The sequence below is a fragment of the Mirounga leonina genome, unplaced genomic scaffold, assembly GCF_011800145.1.
Source record: "Mirounga leonina isolate KUSES-001 unplaced genomic scaffold, KU_Mleo_1.0 Mir_94, whole genome shotgun sequence".
In the NCBI taxonomy this organism is placed as follows: Eukaryota; Metazoa; Chordata; class Mammalia; order Carnivora; family Phocidae; genus Mirounga; species Mirounga leonina.
The window spans coordinates 45,396,791-45,413,295 of NW_023270855.1; the positions used below are offsets into that span (position 1 = coordinate 45,396,791).

General features: G+C 46.1%; 1 protein-coding gene across 8 annotated transcripts in view; it reads left to right on the forward strand.

Annotated features, from left to right (window-relative positions):
* SUGP2 (SURP and G-patch domain containing 2) overlaps nucleotides 1-16,505 on the forward strand; it is a 34,146-nt gene that overhangs the window by 397 nt on the left and 17,244 nt on the right. For all 8 annotated transcript variants that reach the window (XM_034997621.1, XM_034997619.1, XM_034997618.1 and 5 more), the window contains 3 exons: nucleotides 1,309-1,440; nucleotides 5,222-6,826; nucleotides 10,491-10,611. In XM_034997621.1, the coding sequence (XP_034853512.1) occupies nucleotides 1,320-1,440; nucleotides 5,222-6,826; nucleotides 10,491-10,611 (1,847 nt within the window). In that variant the 5' untranslated portion in view covers nucleotides 1,309-1,319. Of the gene's footprint in view, nucleotides 1-1,308; nucleotides 1,441-5,221; nucleotides 6,827-10,490; nucleotides 10,612-16,505 lie in introns of those variants that run through there.

Below are 16,505 nucleotides of genomic sequence, written 5' to 3' on the forward strand. Positions count from 1 at the left end.
GCGGGCCCCAGGTGGGAAGCTCGGGTTCCGCTCCGGGGGCCCCGGGTCCCCGCGATGACGCCGCGAGCTCGGCCCTCGGGCTGTGCGTCGGCCGCGTCCCCGCCTGGTCGGCCTGGGGGGCGGTCTTCGGCCTCCCAGGCCCGACGCCCCCTTGTCTTCGTTCTCGGAGGCGGGTAGGAGGCGGGCCACGCCCGAAAGGGTCCATTCGTTCATTCATTCCACCCGAGCCCGGAGCGGCTCCGTTCGTAGGGGGATTACTGCGGCCAACCGCTGTATTGGGCTCTTGACCATTTTTTACCTGGTTCAGTCCCCACAGCAGCCCCCGCTATTAGCTGCCCGTTCTGTGGATGGGGAAACGGAGGCGCAAAAAGGTTAGGTCACTCGATTTGATCCGGAGCCGCCTGACGGGGAGACCCTGCCCTTCGATAGCGGAGAACAAGGGGCGCCCCAGGAAAAGGGCTTAAGAATGAGAAAAAGGGGTGATGGTTATAAGAAATGGCTCGAAGGGAAGGGCAGGTTTGGGTCTTGAGGTTGAAGGTTTCAAGATGGAAGGGATATTTTGGTTAAGGACGCAGCCACTGGGTTCCTTAGCGTTGCTTTCAGTCGTTTCCTAGTCAGTCTTCAGGGCTTTGTCCCCACTACCAGTGCCCTGTTTTCCAGGTTCCGGTCTGGGCTCTCTGACCTTGGGTGGGTCACTTAGCCTGAGTCTTTCTCTTCTTCTGTATAATGTCATTCATAACAGGACGCGTTTTTCACTGGGTTGTTAGAAGAAGTAAACGAGATTGTGAGAGTCCCTTTCCTACAAGAGGACCTGGTACAGAGCGAGCTCTGTCACTGGCCAGGGATTCCAACGCTCACTTGTTGAGAGGCTGTTCTCAGAGGGCAGGTCAGTTCTCAGAGCCTCTGCGAGTCTGTGAAATAGGAAAATAGAAATGGGAAAGATCGCATCTCTCCTAACCACCATTTGCGAGGGTTATGCTCCTCCCCTCCACGCTGTTACATTCAGTTGTGTGTGTTGCTTCATTGCAGTTCTCCAGTAAACCCCAACAGATAGGGATTCTGAGGAAATGGGCTCAGAGAAGCAATATAGATTGTCTAAGATCACAGTGCTTGCTGTGCTCCTTCTAACCAACACACCTGTGAGCTCCGTGAGGGCAGAAGCCCCCTTAAAATAATGCGGCCTCCCTCTGAAGCACCATGTTGAATTATAGATTACTGTCTCATCACTTTGAGGATTAGGTGAAATTGAGCAGGCTGTGTGAGCGTTAGTTGTCGTTCTTAGTGTCTTTTTTTCCCCTCTCACTACAGGTCAGAGAAACATGGCAGCTAGGCGAATTGCACAGGAGACTTTTGATGCTGTATTGCAAGAAAAAGCTAACCGATATCACATGGACCCCAGTGGTGAGGCCGTAGGTGAAGCTCTTCAGTTTAAAGCTCAAGGTGAATTAAAGCGCTTGGTTTCTTTGGGGGGAGGGTAGCTATTGGGCATTCTTTTAGAGTAAGGGCTGGAGGATATCAATGCCTTGGGCAAACTATTCAACTCCTCGGATCCTACCTTCCTTATTTGTTAAGGAGAGATAAAGTTATCTCTTGGTCTTCCTGTCAAATCATTATGCAGAAGGGGATATTGTAATTATCTGAAGCTTCTCTGCCCCAGGCATCCTCCCCCACCTAAAGAAGAGTTCTTGAATCAATCTCCTGGCTCCATCCCCACCACCCCTTCCCAGATTTGAGCTCTTACTAGTTCTCGCCTGGATTATGGCAGTAATCTCCTGAACGGTCTCTCAGCTTCTGGCTCCATTCCCCTCAAATGGGCGTCCCCAACAGATCTATTAATGCCTCCCTTGCTGGGTCAAGGCCCTACTTGGACTCTTGAGGCTCCCCATTTCGGGGTTATATCCTCAGACAAGTGCAGGAGCAACCTGGTAATAATTAATAGTGATGTGTACAAGACGAGGGCATGGGAGGTTGCCAGGTGTAGGCCTTGCCTGAAAACATTCCCCTTGGAAAGTTTTGAAATGTCACGCCGGCAGAATCAAAAATGGTGCACACACTGTTTTGCAGGATGACAGGGAGGTCCCTCACCGTGCCACATAAGGCTCCCAGCCTTCATGTCCTGCCTTTGGGGCTCATGTTTCAGTGACACTGTGCTGCCTGTTTGTGCTTTGAATCCCTCCCCAGCCCAGCCCAGCCTAGCCTGGTTAAGTCTTTCGGGCACTAAGACCCAGCTTGCACATGCCTTCCTCCAGGAAGCTCCTGCAGGCTTTGAGGTTGATTTGATTGCTCTTCCAGGCCCCTGAGCACTCCCTTTTTTGAGGTGGGCCAGCCTCCTCCAGGCTTCTTTTGGGCCTGTGCTGCTCCCTGCACCAGCCCCTGAGCCAGTTTCCACTGAGGAAACTTCCTCAGTGTTGACTGAGTGAGTCTAAGTGCTTGGGGCAGGGATAACTTGTGTACTTTGGATGTGGAGAAACCAAAGCCTAGAAGCTGTCTTCAGATTCTGAATTTTTAAAAATGCTTGAGTATTTTTACACAAAAACCTTCCCATTATAAGGGATTAGAAGAATTAAGAAGTAGTTAGGAGTATGGGGCACCTGAGTGGCTCAGTCAGTTAAGCATCTGCCTTCATTCAGCTCAGTTCATGATCCCAGGGTCCTGGGATCCCACATCAGGCTCTGCTCAGCGGCGAGCCTGCTTCTCCTGCTGCTCCCCCTGCTTGTGTGCACACACGTGCACTCTGGCAAATAAATAAAAACAAAACAAAACAAAACAGTAGTTAGGAGTATAATGTAAAAGTCTTTAGGTGCTTTCTTACTCCTCAGAGGTAATCATATCTGTGGTGTTTTGTGAATCCTTCAGTTCTTCTATGATATGTTTATGTAATCCTAAATACTTACGTATTGATATATTTGTATACACACATTTATGTGTATATGTTTATGCGTATATATATATATACACACACACACACACATATATATCTGGAGATTTAAATCTTGGTTTATTTTTATGTAGAAACTCAAATGTCAATATGTATCTTAGTCTCCTCAAGAAAGATGGGGGGTAGGAGCTGTACTAGGAAACCAGCAGGATGCTAGATGGTTCTGGAACCACCACTTTGTCACAGAGCTAGGTCCATCGATTGGCCTTTCACTGTGTCTGTTCTAGTCTGTATTGCTTTACAAGGCATCTGAAAATCCCGTTGTGCAGACTCCATCCACCACTCTTCCTAATGCTACTGCCCTAACCGTGCCAGCAATAGCCATCAATACCTAGATTATCCCAGTGGACTTTTTGCTGGAACATCCATATCCACTCTTGTACCTGGTGGTCAATTCCCTGCACTAGCCTGTGCGGTCGCCCCTTTGCTCTGAACCCCTTCATGGCTTTCCATCTTGTTCAGAGTAAACTATAGAGTCCCATTGAGGGCCTGACTTGATCTGTTACCCCCATTCTGTTCACATCCTCTAGCATAGTGGTTCCTTAACTTTGCTGCTTGTTAGAATCATCTGGGGACCCTTTAAGATTTTATTTATTTATTTATTTATTTATTTATTTATTATGAGAGAGAGAGGGAGAACGCGCGCAAGCTAGAGAGCACGCTCATGTGTATGGGGAGGGTCAGAGGGGGAAGGGGAGGGACAAGCAGAATCCACAATGAGCGTGGAGCCCAACGTGGAGTTCAGTCTCATGAACCTAAGATCATGAACCAAAATCAAGAGTCTGACACTCAGCCGACTGAGCCACCTAGACAGCCCCCTGGGGACCCTTTAAAAACCCTAATGCCCAGGCCACACCCCATCCCAATTAACTAAATCAGAATGCCTGGGGATCCCCAAGGACTCCAGTGTGCAGTAGAGTTTAGGAGCCACCTTCTTACCACTTTGCCACTGTTACTCTCTTCCATTCTGGCTACACTTGTTCCCTGCTAGTCTTACCTCAGGGCTTTGTCCTGATGCTCCCTCTGCCTGGAAGCCTTCCCCCATAACTGCGCAGTCTGGCCCCCGACACCAGGCCTCTCTGCACAAATACATTGTTGTCAGAGCAGCTTTCCTTGGCCAGCCTGTCTGAAAACGTCTCTCCCTCTTCATGTTCTTGCCTGCTTGATATTTCTTATTGGCACTTTTGTACATGTGATGGATTTTTGTTTATTGTTTGGCTCCCTCAACTGATAAATCCAGGGGAGTAGGGATTTTGTTGTCTCCTTTCCCTGCTATATAACTCCATTGCCTAGAGCAGTGCCCACACACAGTAGTTGCTCAGCAAGTACTTGTTGAACAAATAAATTTGGGTTTATATAAAGCTTTAGCTTCTTGTGGTCTCTTCGCCCATTACTACTCCCTGGCATCTCTCTCCCTTTTATTTGACGTCTTGACTAGGTAATATTTTGATTCATAAGCTAGAAAGTTAGAAAGCTACTCTGCAAAGTCTCCCTGAGGCCTGCTGTTCCCATGTTCCTGGTTTCTTACAGAGTTTCTTTATGTGTGAATAAGCAAATGCAAATTCAGGTTCCTATTTTTCTCATTTCTATTTTCTCATTTCTACTACTGTTTAATTTTCACTGTGGCCTCTCTTGCTGCGGCTTGTTTAGCTTCTGTGTTCTCTCTTATCTGTTTTAGTCTCTGTTTTTTCAGAGGATTGGTTGGCCCAGTGGACCTTTGCAGGGAGCCTGTCTGCCACCTTTGGGTCAGATGCTCAGCTGTGGTTGGCTGTGGTGGGTGTAGTGTCCGACATGGCTCCTGCCTCAGTGGCACTGTGACCTAACACTTTCTCCTCCGAGGGAGGGAGGGCAGGCAGCCTCCAGAGAAACTGTCTACTGTGTGCTAGAAGTAGAAATGTACAAGTGTTCCAGTTGTAGTGAAGAAGCCCAGGTTATTTGGGGACCAGACACCCTTTCCTGAGTCAAAAAGAGGGCTTATAAAACAGATGCCTGCAGAGCCAGGACAAGAAGGCCAAGTGAATTAGGAGCACCACTGCCCAGCCTCTGTGCACTGTCATCCAGGCACATGCAGGCCCAGTGCTTGTAGGTATTCTGTTTTTAGAATTTGTAAATCCAGATTTTTAAGTAAAGCCACACACATTTTAAATGTTAGAAACAAACACAAATTTTTTAAATGCATTCTGGCAAATAAAGGACCCCTGCTGGCTGGTGGTGTGTGGACTGTCTTTTTGCAACCTCTGGTCTAAATTACCTTTTTGTTCCTCTTTGGATCATCTATTTCAGATCTTCTAAGGACAGTCCCAAGAGCCAGAGCAGATATGTATGATGACATTCCTAGTGACAGCAGATATACTCTGGCTGGATCTGTAGCCCACCCTCGAGACACTGGAAGAGAAAGCCTGAGAGGTGATGTATTTCCAGGACCTTCCTTCAGATCAAGCAATCCTTCTGTAAGTGAAGACAACTACTTTCGCAAAGAGTGTGGCCGGGATTTGGAATTTTCCCACCCTGATTCCCGAGACCAGGTTTTTGGCCACCGGAAATTGGGACATTTCCGTTCTCAGGACTGGAAATTTGCACTCCGTGGCTCTTGGGAACAAGACTTTGCCCACTCCGTTTCTCAAGAATCCCCTTGGTCACAGGAGTATAATTTTGGTCCTTCTGCACTACTGGGGGACTTTGGTTCCTCCAGGCTGATTGAGAAAGAGTGTTTGGAGAAAGAGAGTCGGGATTACGACGTGGACCGTCCAGGGGAGGCAGACTCTGTGCTCAGGGGCAGTGCCCAAGTCCAGGGCAGAGGCCGAGGTCTAAACATCGTTGACCAGGAAGGGGCCCTTTTAGGGAAGGGAGAGACTCAGGGCCTACTCCCAACTAAAGGGGGAGTCGGGAAACTTGTCACACTAAGAAGTGTGAGCACAAAGAAAGTACCCACTGTAAATCGTATTACTCCCAAAACTCAGGGCACCAACCAAATCCAGAAAACCACCTCAAGTCCTGATGTGACCCTGGGGACAAACCCAGGGACAGAAGATATCCAGTTTCCCACTCAGATCCCTTTGGGGCTCAATTTGAAGGATATTCGGCTCCCCAGAAGAAAGATGAGCTTTGACCTCATAGATAAGTCTGACGTTTTTTCAAGATTTGGGATAGAAATAATCAAATGGGCAGGATTCCATACCATAAAAGATGATGTTAAATTTTCCCAGCTTTTCCAGACTCTCTTTGAACTCGAAACCGAAACCTGTGCTAAAATGCTCGCTTCGTTCAAATGTTCCTTAAAACCAGAGCACAGAGATTTTTGCTTTTTTACTATCAAATTTTTAAAGCACTCTGCTTTGAAAACACCCAGAGTTGATAACGAGTTTTTAAACATGCTTTTAGACAAAGGTGCTGTGAAGACCAAAAATTGCTTTTTTGAAATCATAAAGCCCTTTGACAAGTACATAATGAGGCTTCAAGACCGGCTCCTGAAGAGTGTAACACCCCTGCTCATGGCGTGCAATGCCTATGAGCTGAGTGTCAAGATGAAGACCCTCAGTAACCCCCTGGACTTGGCTATTGCCCTGGAGACCACCAATTCTCTCTGCCGGAAATCTTTAGCCCTTTTGGGACAGACGTTCTCCTTGGCGTCTTCTTTCCGGCAGGAGAAAATCTTAGAAGCCGTGGGCCTCCAAGATATAGCTCCTTCTCCTGCTGCATTTCCAAATTTCGAAGACTCTACTCTGTTTGGGAGAGAATACATCGATCACCTGAAGGCCTGGCTGGTCAGCAGTGGGTGTCCGCTCCAGGTCAAGAAAGCTGAACCTGAGCCAACCCAAGAGGAGGAGAAAATGGTTCCTCCTACCAAACTGGAAATTCAGGCCAAGGCTCCGAGTGGTCTGAGTGATGGTAAGGAAAGCACTGAAAGTTCCTATTTATTGTGATTAGTTTGTTTTTCATGTTTTCTTGTAATGTTTCTTATTTTCTTTGAGATTTTTGCACAATAGTTTTTTAGCCAACTGGGAACAGTTTTAGTAGAAAACTCATATTGGCCAGGGTGCATGTCTGCTATTCATTCTGAAAGCGTATATTAGGAATCTTCTGTCTACCACAGAAGTCCTTAGACATTTCTGGGTCACAGATTCCTTTGGGAATCTGATCAAAAGCTGTGGCCCTTGCCAGGAAAAATGCACACATATTTGTACACAATTCTGCCTGTGCTTTCTGGGGGGTTTGTACCATCCTGCAGCCAAGGTTAAGAAGCCCTTGTTACAGCATCTCCCTCCCCCCACCCTAAGGTATTAGTAGAGGGGAAAGTAAACACTGGGCACTGTCTCTGGGGAGTCCCCAGGCTCCTAAGCGACAGAAGTCTCAAAACCCAGCTCCTCCCGTGCCAGGATTAGGGGGATGGAAGAGACCCTAGCCCAGGGGAGTTGGGGAGGCCATGTTTGAGCTGTGTTGAGGGACCAGCAGAGATTAGCCGCGTCAGCCCAGGTAGTAGAAGCACCTTTCTACCCACTCACTTTTCTAGAACAGCTAAAAGTCGATAGATCAATTAGGTACATCTGGTAACCTGCAGTTAAGGAGTCCGCTTTGGGGAGGTTCCAGAAAGGCCAAGAAAGAGGTAATACTAAGAAAAAAACAACAACAACAGAAGTATTATAAACATTTGGCTGTTTGGTGTCCTCTCTCCCTCTTAGCACCCAGACATCCTAGAGGTCATGTCCTAGCCCAGACATCCCAGAGGTCATGAGCATATGTGGTGCCCATGTGACTCACGATGAAGCACTTACCCCCTGTTTACCTCAGGAGGAAGTCCCTTTCCCCAGAAGGCAGGTTTCAGCTTCCATTGCCCCAGCCAAGTGGGAAAGCCTTGTTTGTCTTTGAATCTCTTTACTCCTCTACGCCCTTATGCAGCCCTGATTACATCAGGCACTGGGTAGGTCCCACCATGGATGGGCAGCCACAGCTACTCCTGGAGAGGGAGCCTTCAGAAGTGGGCTCAGGGCTGAAGCAGGACCCCTCCTCCCCACACCCCTCATAGTGGAGTGGAAAGTCAGTGTCATGATGATACTGAAGCACTTTGTTTGAAGGAGGAGAAAAACACCCATAACCTAAAGTTGCCCACCACTATTTTCTGGTTTGGTTGCTATGCGGGTGCACCCATAGCACCAGTATTGCTGTGCTGAAAACACTACAGTCTATTCTTTTATAGGATCATCAAAGGCCTTTTTCTGTGTTTCAGCAGCATTTGCGGCATCATGATACTGACCTAACGTAAATTACCTCACCCTTCCCTGCATGTGGGACTGTGCTGCCTTTTACTAGAGGCCTCTGAGGCTGAGCAGAGCTGGGTTCCCTTGTAATTGACGTCTGCAAGCCTGGGCTGTCTGGACAGCAGGTAGATGGCAGGAGTGCCCGTGTCTCATGGGGTATGTCCCGCCAGTGCTCGCATTACTGTCAGAAATGCGGAGATGACATCTTCAGTTGAATGTTTTGGTTACCACTATTGTTATTTTTTATTTTTTAGTTCCCCCCTATAGAATATGGTCAGGGGAAGAGGATTGTGGGGCCAAAGCCGGGACGCTTGCTTATGGTTACCTTCTCGAGAGATGGTTGCAGTGACCCACAAATTACGTTGTTTTTCAAAGCTTCCAACTCTGAACCTTTTATTCTTTGGTAGCATTGTGTAAAACCAGCAATTCTGTAGGATGAGAGCCAATAACAAAAAAAAAAAAAAAAAGGAAAGGAATTTCAAAGGGGAAATAATTGCAGTAGCATGACAATTGAAGAATGCATTTAGCCGGTGTAAAGAGCTCACACTGAAGGTTTAAAATAAGTTTAAAAAGGGGCGCCTGGGTGGCTCGGTCGTTAAGCGTCTGCCTTCGGCTCAGGTCATGATCCCAGGGTCCTGGGATCGAGCCCCGCATCGGGCTCCCTGCTCTGCAGGAAGCCTGCTTCTCCCTCTCCCACTCCCCCTGCTTGTGTTCCCTCTCTCGCTGTGTCTCTCTCTGTCAAATAAATAAATAAAATCTTTAAAAAAAATAATAAAATAAGTTTAAAGCTGCAACTGAGACATAAGCAAGGACTGGACAGTGCAGTTACTCCACAGAACAAACTGGAAGACCTCTCCAGTTCAGGAGTGGTTTTTATCGAATGACTAAATAAACAGACCATTCTGTGCAATTAAAACTAGCAAATATCAGAAAACTAAACAGTCTTATTAATTGAGGGCCAGCTGCTCTTCTGTGTTGCCAGTGGCGTTGTAAATTGAAACTCATTAAGGAGGGGCGCACCTGGGTGGCTCATTCAAACATCAGACTTTTGATCTCAGCCTCAGGTCTTGATCTCAGGGTCCTGAGTTCAAGCCCCCTGTTGGGCTCCACACTGGGCCTGGACCCTACTTAAAAACAAAAACAAAAAACACACACTTCATATTGAAGGAAATTTACACTTTAAGAAATGTTTGTTTGTTTGTTTGTTTGTTTATTTATTTGAGACAGAATGAGAGAGAGAGAGCACATGAGAGGGGGGAGGGTCAGAGGCAGAAGCAGGCTCCCTGCCGAGCAGGGAGCCCAATGCGGGACTCGATCCAGGGACTCCAGGATCATGACCCGAGCCGAAGGCAGTCGCTTAACCAACTGAGCCACCCAGGCGCCCAAGAAATGTTTTTCTTTTCATGTATTCAGCAAATATCTTCTGTGAACACCTATCCTAGGGCCACTGACTTTTTTGATTAGGGAATTTTTCTTTGCAAATCTCTATGTATGTTTTCTGATTATAAAACACATGCATATTTATTTTTTATAGATAAAGCACAAAGAAAATGAAGTCTCTGGTAAATCTACCCGTAGATAATATCTATTAACATTCTGACATATTTCCTTCTTTTTTTCTCCACGTGTCCGTATTTGTGTATCTTTTTTTCGCTCCTTCATATTGGGAATCATAATCTAGATTTTTTTTTTTATGTATTTTATACTGAGTTACCTTTTTTTTTTTTAAAGATTTTATTTCTTTATTTGACAGAGAGAGACACAGCGAGAGAGGGAACACAAGCAGGGGGAGTGGGAGAGGGAGAAGCAGGCTTCCCGCAGAGCAGGGAGCCCCATGTGGGGCTTGATCCCAGGACGCTGGGATCATGACCTGAGCCGAAGGCAGACGCTTAATGACTGAGCCACCCAGGCGCCCTACTGAGTTACATTTTATATCTTTATATGTTTTTCACTTAATATGAACATTCCAGTTAAGCAATACCTGACAAGCAGAATAGAGTTGCTACATATCATTTCCTTCTGTAGAATATATGCATATATTGTTCTGTACAGTCACTATAAGCTTGTGACTTTCTCTTCTAGTGGTTATGCTGTTCTGTCTTTTGGGATGATATTTGGGGTATTGGTTTTTAGGATACCATGCTGCTCTCCTCTTTTCAATGCTGATTTCTCTTGAATGAGGATTTTGGTCACTGGTGCCTGCTTAGGTTCCATCCTAAGCCTCTGACTCCGTCCTGGTCATCCCAGCCCCATGTGGTCCAGTGTGTTTCTCAGAAAAGCCCTCTTGTGTGTTCCAGCAGTCCCCCAGCGAGCGGATCACAAGGTGGTGGACACAATCGACCAGCTGGTCACTCGTGTTGTTGGAGGCAGCCTATCTCCCAAAGAGAGAGCTCTTCTCAAGGAGGACCCTGCTTACTGGTAGGTCTTTAAATGTTGGCCCTCCGAATCCCTCCCATAGAACACACGGCAAAATTTGTGTCTTGATGGTGTCCAACACAGAGGGTGAGGTATTAATTTTGAGGAGTGGTGTTAGCCAATGGGAACAGCATGAGAGAGGGTTGGGTTCACTGACATTCAATTCCCAGCCCTGCTGCCACCCTGCCATGTGGCCTTCTCTTGTCCGGTCCAGGAGCCCCTCGTGCCTCTGTGCTGGCTTAAGGATGAGGTGAGAGGTGCATGCAGAGAGCATGTGAAGATAAGGGATGGGTCACAGCAGTTGTTCGTGACTTACTGCTACTGTTTGTTCAACTCTCTTCTCCTTTTGCCTTACTGCCTCTTCACACGAATGGAGCAAGTTTTTAAAATTAAAGTTTTCAGCATAAATGCAGTACTTGTTTATTAGAGGAAGTTGAGAACAAGGGTGAAGCCCCTTGTATGCCCACCGACATCTACTGCCAGTTTTGCCTGTTTGCTTCCAGTCTCTCTGCCCACTGAGGGCTATTTGGGTTTTTGTTTAATATAGCTGTGATTTTACTATGATATAATATATCCTGCTCTTTTGGGGTTTATGTATTTATTTTTTCTGCTCATTTTAGATAACACCAGAAAATGCTCGTATTCTTTATCTTTCATAAACATTTTCAGACAGCTGCGTTTATTAGTCCATAGAGGAGGTGGCCAGAGTTTAGTTAGCCATCCCTCTCTGGTTAGACTTTCAGAATGATTTTGATTGTATACTGTTTCAAACTGCTTCAGCGAATGGCTTAGTGCAGCCTATTTTCTTGTGTGTTTAGGTTTGCTGCAAGTGGAAAATGTTCATACTTTAACTTTTTTTAAAGATTTATTTATTTATTTTTAAAGATTTTATTATTTATTTGAGAGAGAGAGAGCATGTGAGCAGGGGAGGAACAGAGGGAGAGGGAGACAATTTCCAGCAGACTCCGCACTGAGCGCAGAGCCCAATGCAGGGCTCGATCCCAGGACCCCGAGATCATGACCTGAGCCAAAACGAAGAGTCACATGCTCAACCAGCTGAGCCACCCAGGTGCCCCTGACTTTTTTTTAAATCATAAAAGTGGCATATGTTCTTTGTAAAAATAGAAAAAAGTAATAAGGTAAAGATACTGTCAGAGCTCCACCAGTTCTCCCTCTCAGTGTGTCCTAGGTTTCAAACCTAACATCACTGTCCCTTTAGCAGTGGGTACATGCTCTTCCTTTGTACACAGGTACCCTAGCATACTCAACCATTGCCCATTGATGAGTTCTTAGATTCTTTCCAGTTTTTCCCTACTGTAAATACCATTATGATGAACAATGTTTTCTGTTTATTTCTGTCTACATTTCTGGCATTTATTAGGGTAGTATCTGGGAGTGAAATTGCTGGGTTAAGAAGAAAATTAACTTTACAGGCCTTTGATCTCTGTCGCTTTTTCTCAGCTGCAGCATGATTGACCTTTGAGACTGGATAATCCTCTGGTGGGGACTGTCCTGTGCTTTGCAGGATATTTATTAGCATCCTTTGCCTTCCCCCTTACACTGGATGCCAGTAGAATCCTCCATCCCAGAAGCTGGCCACTGGGGGCAGGAGTTGCCCCTGGTGGAAGCCATCGTTCTTTATCATCAGGTTACTTTCTGTGGGTTATCTGTCCCAGTTGACAAAATGCTTGAAAGGCATAAATTGCCACGTAACAGGACTAGAGTTTTGGTCTTAACCAGCGTGATTTACCAGGGGGAAGGGTTGGAGCTTATATGGTTTTATTTTTACAGAATTCTCAGACTCATTTGTATTATTTTCATATTTAGAATGAGTGGGCATATAACTTAAAAGTTAAAAAAAAAAACAGCCCAATAAGCAAATTGTTCCATCATAATTTATTGAAAACTTTATTATCAAACACTTTTTGCTTTCTCTGCACTTGGTACTATTGTCGGCGCTTTTCTGATTTAAGCACTAGCTGACTGAATCCTCATAAACCTTGTGAGGCAGGTATGTTGTCATCCTTATTTTACAGATAGGAGACTTGAGGCTCAAAGAGGCCTCTTACCTAAAGAGTGCAAAGCTAGTAAGATAGAGTTGAGATTCTCATCCAGGTTCTTGCTCTCAATCTGTGTGCGTGCTGAAGGAAGGAAGCTAGATAGCCTCAGATTGACAGGTGAAAGCAGAGACCAAACCCTCTTGGGTAAAGTACTCTCCAGACTTGAAAGGCTCGGGCAATTTCCAGGTGATTGGGCTGGAGGGAAAGGGGACCCCGAGAAGAGGGACATGTGCCTCTGCATCATGACCAACCAGGCTCATGATCACTGATGGCCAGTGGTAACAGACAAAACCATAACCAGAGTTGTACATATGGGAGGTGGGGTACAAAATCAGAAATAAGCATTGAATTAGAAATCAAATATTTGAGAAAAATGAACATCATGAAGGAAAGTCACCATACTCAACAAATAGAGCTGACACTGGAGAAGACTGAGTTACATAAGAAAAAAAGTGTAAAAATATATGTGTGTGGTTAACAGTCTTCGGTGGATAATAGTATATTGTATCCATGAAACAGGAGCTTTTTGTTTTTGGAAAAGAACCTGTTAAAGATCTTGGAAATTGGGCGCCTGGGTGGCTCAGATGGTTAAGCGTCTGCCTTCGGCTCAGGTCATGATCCCAGGGTCCTGGGATCGAGTCCCGCATTGGGCTCCCTGCTAGGCAGGGAGCCTGCTTCTCCCTCTGCCTCTGCCTCTCTGACTCTCATGAATAAATAAATAAAACATTTATTAAAAAAAAAAAGATCTGGGAAATGAAGTCTGATTGTTGAAATAAAAATCCCAGCGGTTGGCTAGAATAGACCCAGATGAAGAAGAGATTAGGGAGCTGGACTCAGACTTGACTCCTGGAAAACTCCTTCAGAAGAAATTACCAGAGACTATCAGAGGAAAAGATGTGGTGCCAAGAAAGAATGATAAGAAGCTAGTAAGGTTAGGGCTTTGGTGTGTACATTAGAATTCTTAAAGGAGTCCGTGTATGTAGTTTATAAAAATCAGTTGAATTAAGAAACGCAAAATGTTTCCGCTTTGACCAGTTCCCATGCCAGTTCTACTCCTCGCAGTCAGTCTCTTTTGGTATTTTAAACTTCTAAATTATCTCTTGATGATAAGCCTGTGTTGCTCTTCCTTGATCTATCAGTTTTAGCCATCACTGTTGAAATCCTATGAAGATAAGTGAGGATTTAGCTCTCTCTCCTCTCAGTCACTCATCAGAAAACCACCTTCTTGCTAGGCTCCAGTGCTGTGTTAGGTTCTTTTTATTAGTTAGTAAAAGTTCAGACCTTAGGAAACACGTAAGAAGGCTTTGCGTTATCTCAGCCCTTCAAGGAACAGCAGAGATTTGCGACTTCTACCTCCCTACAAGGAGGAGCAAACACTGGTTTGTTCACAGCCGGGCCTTGTGGACAGAACTGGCCATTGCCGCTCACTGAGGCGGCCTGCACCTTCTGGTGCCCTAAAATAACAGTAGTAGTGCAGACACCCACTGCAGCTTTGCTTCCTTGTCAGGAGCACCCGTTCGCAAAGCTTCCTCCATTCTCTATGAGAGAGATTGCAAAGCAGCAGGCCCATAGAATGGTCCCAAGGATGTAAGATGTAGAAGTGAAAGAATATGTCACTTTGTTTTTCCCATCTTCTAAGTTGTCCCTTCAGAGTGGGATGGTCCTGACCCTTGCTGGACTATGCCCTACAGGGACAGCCCACCATGTCCACATGTTTACAGACTGAGGAGAAAGCATGTGGGCTTGAATCCCTCTTGGCTGGCCCCAGCAGGATTGTCCAAGGGCCTCAAAGCAAATACAAGATCTAAATAATTGATGCTGGGGTGGAGGGGCAGACATGGACCCTAAAACCCCAGATAATCTAGACAATGTAAGGTGGTAAGTAGCAGGAAAGAGATGGATACTAAGGTTCTTGTCCTGTTAAAAGTGAGGATATAGGGACGCCTGCGTGGCTCAGTCAGTTAAAGTATCTGCCTTTGGCTCAGGTCATGATCCTAGGGTCCTGGGATCAAATTCCGATTCAGGCTTCTTGCTCAGCAGGGAGCCTGCTTCTCCCTCTGCCTGCCGCTCCCCCTGCTTGTGCTCTCTCTCCCTCTCCCTCTCTCTCTGACAAAAAAAAAAGTGTGAGGATATAGCTAGTGACTAGTTCTGAACACAGAAAATAATAGTTTAAGTGTATATTAATTTGATTAGCCAATAAAGACATAGAAGTGGGATTTATAACTTCCACACTACTATAGAGGGTGAAGCCAAAAAGAAAATGTATTCATCCCAATGAAAAGCAAGGAAGGGAAAAAAAAATAAAAAAGGAGGGCAAATAGGAAACGAGTACAATGGTGCCACCTTTACCAGGGACTTGGGTTTAAAAGTACCAACTATTGCTTCCTCTCAGAGATAAATAAAACAGAGTGGGGGAAGAAATGGAAAATGACATACCAAGCAAAGGCTATCAAAAAAAAAAAAGGTATGTAAAAGTCGTTTCAGACAAAACAGAGAAAAGCATAAAAGGGGGCAGAGTAGGCTACTGACCAGGCACAGTCATCATGGAGCCCAACACAGGTCTCGAACTCACAACCCTGAGATCAAGACCTGAACAGAAATCGAGTCATACGCTTAGCCAACTGAGCCAGCCAGGCACCCCAATAGTTGGGAATCTTGATGCCTGAACTACGTAGCTTAGAGCTGTGTAAATAAACAACACTTAGAAATATAAGAGGAATTGATCGATCTATATCATGGCATGAATATAATTCTCTGAAATGGGTAGATGTCATCCAAATAAGAGAATATTTAGAACACAGTGAATGGGCATAAACAGGTAAAGATGATGTGCTAATGTTTGTTGAGCAGTTAGTGAATGCCACACAGTATTTAAAGCATTTTTCTTACAATGGAAAGTGTGTAACTCAAGCCTCACAACAACATGATGAAGTAATTTATTACTGTCTGTCCCTCTTACAGATAGAGGAACTGAGGCACAGAAAAGTTCAGTAAATCTCATGGCTAATAAGTGGCCATGCTGGGATTTGAACCCAGCAGGCTGACTTGGGAATGTTCTGTGCTCTTAATGTTGTGTTCCATTAGAACTTGGGGAGACTGACATCCTCAGACTGCACTTCGCATCAGAACTCTCCAGGGGAAAGGGGCTTGTATCCTGGGGCTCTGGGTCACCTGGGTGCTGACTCCGCTTTCTGCCCTGGGTGAGGGGTACCCTTGCTGGGGCTGCGTTTCACAGGAGAACCAGACCATCTGTTCCTTTATGTGGGAACCCTTGCTCGTTAGGGTGCAGGACGCTGCTGCTGGCCCGGCAGAGTGCGTGGGGCAGCAGCGGAGCCGGCGTGCAGCCTGTGTCCTCAGACCCAGCCGGACCTTAACCGCAGATGGCAGCATCGAGAGCTGCACACGGAGCTACCCCCCAGGGGCCCCCTGCGGTATGCCGTGCTGCCGGCACCCTGCTTCACGCAGCCAGCTGGCTCCTGTCACTGGTGATTGGGAACTGCACCTAGAAAAGCGGCCTCTTAACGTCAGGCAGACTGAAGGCCGCCTGAAATGCTGCCCTGCCCACCAAACAGTAGTCCTTCTTCTTGAACACAAACTGAAATTGAACATTCACGAACTCCTGTTATGTGTGAGGTCCCAGAGAGACTCTCCGCACATCCCAGGAAAGGAAAACCACATGGGCCACATTACACGATTGCCACGATGCATAAAAGTCAAAACTAGCACAACAGCCAAAATAAAACTTGCTTCTAAGTAACTTTTGAGTGAAGGGGAATGAGAACTGACTTTAGGAACTTCTCAGAAGGAGCTAGCAGGGGTCGCCCTGCACACTGGATG